Source organism: Gopherus evgoodei, unplaced genomic scaffold (assembly GCF_007399415.2).
Source record: "Gopherus evgoodei ecotype Sinaloan lineage unplaced genomic scaffold, rGopEvg1_v1.p scaffold_36_arrow_ctg1, whole genome shotgun sequence".
In the NCBI taxonomy this organism is placed as follows: Eukaryota; Metazoa; Chordata; order Testudines; family Testudinidae; genus Gopherus; species Gopherus evgoodei.
Genome location: NW_022060038.1, coordinates 2785755 through 2791216, shown reverse-complemented (window position 1 = coordinate 2791216; position 5462 = coordinate 2785755). Strand labels below are relative to the sequence as shown.

General features: G+C 43.7%; 1 protein-coding gene across 4 annotated transcripts; it reads left to right on the top strand.

Moving 5' to 3' along the window:
* The first annotated feature begins 354 nt into the window (after nucleotides 1-354).
* Nucleotides 355-5462, top strand: LOC115641954 (olfactory receptor 51G2-like). Of its 4 annotated transcripts, none has more exons than XM_030545302.1 (2): nucleotides 355-386; nucleotides 4562-5462. In XM_030545302.1, exon 2 carries the CDS (start codon nucleotides 4632-4634, stop codon nucleotides 5460-5462), a length of 831 nt encoding a protein of 276 aa, XP_030401162.1. In that variant the 5' UTR covers nucleotides 355-386; nucleotides 4562-4631. The 4 variants fall into 4 exon arrangements, with proteins under 4 accessions (XP_030401162.1, XP_030401161.1, XP_030401160.1 ...); XM_030545301.1 differs by lacking the exon at nucleotides 355-386 and adding an exon at nucleotides 3296-3326 and having other exon boundaries at nucleotides 4558-5462; XM_030545300.1 differs by lacking the exon at nucleotides 355-386 and adding an exon at nucleotides 4438-4447 and having other exon boundaries at nucleotides 4534-5462.

The window sequence follows — 5462 nt, the reverse complement described above, 5'->3', positions numbered from 1 at the left end:
CAGGCAGTGGTAGGTAGGTTGGGATCCCCTCCCGATATGTACCCATGCTCCACGGTGAGTTATTCAAGCGACACTGAAATCTGACATTCACTGACTGAGCCTATAGTGTTAAAACCCCGATGCCCTGAGTCAGGGTTTCTCAAGGGTTCCTATTTCTAGAGGTTCCATGTGCTCTGGGCCTGATCCTGCCAGGGGCTGAGCGAAAGGAGACCCTACGGAATATCAGTAAATATTTCCCAAATTGCATCTGGTTTATTTTCTCTTGGAAATTTAAACAGCAAATGCATTTTCAAAGGTTTTATTCTTTTGGATGATTGTGAAGGCAGGAATTCAGAGCTGTGTTGCTCTGTGGTAACAGGTCCGATAGGGCATATTTCTGTTTCCAGACTGGCTGAGGGATCCAGCACTTCTGCCCTGTAGACATTGCTCAGAGTTACAGGGCTCCTGCCAGCTCCATCCCCACTCTGGTCTCTGAGTGCCACATGTTAGGCCTCGTAGCCTTAGCTCTCAGGGGGTGGAATCCCGCAATCCTCCCACCCTCAGGCTGGGCCCTGGCTACTGCACACTGTGGGGGGACTGTGCTTGCCCTGCAGGTCCAAGTAGGTGTGGCATCTGCGGTTCTTCTCTTTGTGAGCCTGTGACTAATGCTGAGATGAGTGGCCAGCCAGCCTTCTTGAACCAAAATGCTGTTTAATCTGAACAGCAGGAATAAAGCATAACATGGGAGAATGAGGGTTTTCAAACAACAATCTGTACACATCTCTGACCCCAACCCCCCTTCGACAGGGACCCAGGCAGGTCGTGCACTTCCAGATATCCCCAGCGGTGTCTGTCCCTGTCAGTCTGAAGAGCTTCTCTGCAACAGCTGACTCACTTCTGGACAGACTCACAGCGCTGGCAAATAAGCAGTATAACGTGGCTGGAGCCCGGGAATAGGATATTCTCACCTTGTAGCTCCAGTATTGTCTCTTTACCTCCCTGAAGTGCTTACTGAGAGATGGATTGTCTTGAGCTGTTGCTTCCCTTCCTGCTTGTTTTCTAAAAGCCTTCTATTAAACTGAGTAGATACATACTGGTTTCACCCAATATAACCAAAACATAAAAATCCCACTAGTTAACCCAATATAACTCTACAGAAAACATCCCAAGAACTGGGGTTAATAGACACATTCACTATAGCAACTCAGCTCCATGTCTGTCCCAATACTGTTTTTGGGTGGTATGGATTTCATGAATACACAGGACATAGACAGTCAGAGAGCAATAGACTACTTTCACGTGGGAAAATAAGTTCCACATGCATTTGACTTTGAAACCCACGTCCTGCAAACCATCAACGTGGCTGAATAACAGGTGCTGGGGTTACTATGTACTAGACAAGTGGATTTCAACCTGTGGTCTGTGGCCCACGGGGGTCTGCAGACATTTCTAAAAGTCTAACATTTCTAAAGCTACTCAGACCGCCATTCAAAATTAATTAGGGCTCCACAAATGAAAAAAGGTTGAAAACCACTGTATTAGTGAGAAATGATAGAATGAATATTCCATATACTGATCCCAATGGCTGTTACCACGCCAGATATGGGCTACAGACTGACAGAACTGAACCTGAGGAGAACCAGTCAGCCATTAACCCAGGGACAGAGGAGCTACTAGACTTTTGTTTGCTGACAAATGATTGACTGATGCTTGAGATACTGGGACCTTTTCAGGTTCAGAATAAATCCAGGTGACAGATGCTTAAATTTTAAGTCCCACTCTGAAATCAGCTCTGAAAGATCAGAGAGGAAAGAATGGGTTTGCATTTATTTGAGAAGTACTCCACATACTCTTTTCAATTATTTTGTTCTATTGACTCTTCGTTCAGTGAACAGTTGATGATACTGTCTCCTGGTAACTGACCAGAAGCCATTTCTAACACTTATATACAGCATATAAGAACATAAGAATGGCTATACTGGGTCAGACCAAAAGTCCATCCAACTGAGTATCCTTTCTTCCTAGAGTGACCAATGCCAAACAGAGCCTAGGAAATCCTTCCCTTCCCATCCTGGTTAATAGGTTCTTCAACTACATTTTTTAATTTAGGGTATACATTTAAGTTGAGCCTCTATTATGGTTTCTTTCAAAAGTTTCCATGTAGCTTGCAGGGATTTCACTTTTAGGTCTGTAACTTTTAATTTCTGTTTAACTTCCTCATTTTTGTTTATTTCCCCTTTCTGAAATTAAATGCTATTTTATTGGGCTGCTGTGGTGTTTTCCCTGCCATAGTGCTGTTAAATGTAATTATATTATGATCACTGTTACCAAGTGGTCCAGCTATATTTATATCTTGGACAGATCCTGTGCTCCCACTTAGGACTGAAACAAGAATTGCCTCTCCTCTGGTGGGTTCCAAAACTAGCTGCTCCAAGAAGCAGTCATTTAAGATGTCATGTACCCAGTCAATATGGGGATAGTTGAAATCCCTCATTATTATTGAATTTTTATTTTTAAAGCTTCTTTTATCGTTCTGAGCATTTCACAGTGACTATCAGCATCCTGGTCAGGCAGGCAGTGGTATATCCCTACTGCTCTATTCTTATTATTCAAGCATGGAGTAACTATCAATAGAGGCACAGTTTGGGTCATTTAAGATTTTTACTTCATTTAATTCTACACTTTCTTTCACGTATAGTGTCACTCCTCCAGCAGCAAAACCTGTTCTGTCCTTCCGATGGATTTTATATTCTGGTATTACTGTGTCCCATTGATTATCCTCATTTCACTATGTTTCTGTGATGCCTGGTATATCAATATCCTCATTTAATACAAGGCACCCTACTTCACCCATCTTATTATTTAGACTTCTATCATATGTATATAAGCACTTAACATTGTAATTTTTTAGCTTTCTGCAATTACATGATGTAATTAAATGAGACTTTTTTTCATTTGACTATTTCTGATCAGATCCTACCCATATTTTATCATCTTCCATCTTCTCCTACATGCTAGGACATAAAGAATCTCCATTAATAGATCCTCCCCTAAGAGATGGCTCTGTCCGAACCACATGCACCCCCATATCTGTTGGCTTTCCCCCAGCCCTTACTTTAAAAACTGCTCTACAACCTTTTTAATTTTAAGTGCCAGGAATCTGGCTCCATTCTGGTTTAGGTGGAGCCTATCCTTCCTGTATAGGCTCACCCTTTCCCAAAAGTTTCCCCATTTCCTACAAAATCTAACCCCCTCCTCCCTACACTATTGTCTCATCCACATATTGAGACCCTGCAGTTCTGCCTGGCTACCTGGCCCTGTGCGTGGAAATGGAAGCATTTCAGAGAATGCTGCCATGGAGATGCTGGACTTCAATCTCCTACCTAGCACTGAAGCCCTCTGCAATATCTGTGCAAGACTCAAGCATGGCTGAAGTCACTTGCACACTCAGCTGGATATTAAGGAAAACCTAGTGTTTCCACTAGTCACCCACTTGTGACACCAACCCCTCCCCTGCCCAACTGAAGTAACTGTCTGTGTTAGCTTGTAACTTGCCACATATGTACAAGACCTTGGAATGGGGAGGATGCAGGTCCTGTGAGGAGGAAGAGAAGCCTGTGGGATGATTGAATGCTCTGGATTCAGTCAATGCAGGCCAAGCAAAGCACTTCAGCTTCTCTTGGAGGTATTCTTGAGTGTCAGAATGTATCACCATGAGCATTGGGTAAGGGAAGGTTAATAGAGCCTGATTCTGATCAAATTTACACATGTAAATCTAGAGTGACACCATTGAAGTCACAGTTACTGAATTCAGAACCTGGCCCTGAGAATTTATCCTGTGTGCGGGAAAGAGAAAGTGGCACAATTTGGACTCAGGAGGGAATGAAACACATTGATAAATAGCTTTAGTGCAGGACACATAAATATAATGACTGCTTTCACCATGCACTTCTCATGTCGTGATACAATGGGCCACATTCAGACATGGAGGGCCAGAAAGGGTGTCGATGGGAAGCTCGTAATTGTAAACTCACACAGTGCTCAAGCAGGCTGTGGAAATCCCAGGCACAAGATATCAGGGTCCAGGAGTTTAGCAGGATTCAAAGAGGGACTGGATGTTTATATGGGTAACCAGAAAATCCAGTTACATTAGTGAGGATTCTTTTAAAAAGTTTTGGAACTGCTATAGACCTTCCTCATGTACACCACAAAACATGTCTCACCAGTGGGTGTAAGGAGGAAACTTTCCCTGGAAGAAATTTATTGCAGAGCTGCCTATTGCATGGCTATTTCCACATTCCTCTGAAATATCTGGTACTGGCCACTCGATACTGGGCTGGATGGACTATAGGTCCTTCTAGCAATGCCTATCTTCCTATCTGTGATGTAAATCCAAGATTCTGTTTTGCTGATTTTCCTTGAGCTCCTGGGAATCTCTAGACTTGCACTGAGAGCAGAATGATGTCTTGTTAATTATCATCTAGTCTCCTGTTCTTTCTCCTTTCAGGAAGAAAAGTTCAAAACTCCTCAGATCTACCCAGTACATCATGTCAGCTGTCAATGACACCAAATTCACACCTGCTGTGTTCCTTCTCACTGGGATATCTGGGCAGGAAGACGTTCATCTCTGGATCTCTATTGTCTTCTGCTTAATGTATGTTATTTCGATAGTAGGAAATTCAGTCATTCTGTTCATTATAAAAACAGATCCAAGCCTCCATGAGCCCATGTACATTTTCCTTTCCATGTTGGCCATCACAGACCTTGGCTTATCGATAGCCACCATGCCGACGATACTGGGTATATACTTGTTTAACTCTAGGGAAATCAGCCTAGATTCATGTTTTGTTCAGCTGTTCTTCATCCATTCTCTTTCATTCATTGAATCCTCTGTGCTCCTGTTGATGGCCTTTGACCGCTTCATCGCAATCTGTAACCCACTGAGATATGCTTCCATCTTAACTCCACCGAGAATAACTAAAATGGGACTGGTACTTCTGCTAAGAGGGGTGGCCTTAGCATTCCCACTCCCCTTTCTCCTGAAACGGTTCCAATACTGTCAAGCCAATGTCCTCTCCCATTCCTACTGCCTGCACCAGTCGGTCATGACGATGGCTTGTTCGGACATCACAGTCAACAGTATCTATGACTTGTTCATAATAGTCTCCACGGTGGGGTTGGACTCACTGCTCATCCTGCTATCTTACATCATGATCCTCAAAACAGTGCTTAGCATCACATCCCACGCGGAGTGCCTCAGAGCCTTGAGCACCTGCATCACCCATGTCTGCGCCATCCTGGTCTTCTACATGCCAGTGATTGGCCTTTCTCTGATACACAGATCTGGGAAGAGTTTTTCTCCCTTGCTTCAGATTCTCCTGGGCTATGTCTACCTGCTGGTCCCGCCCCTGATGAACCCAATCGTGTACAGCATGCAAAGCAAAGACCTTCGCACGAGGATAATCAAGGTGTTCACCAAGTGA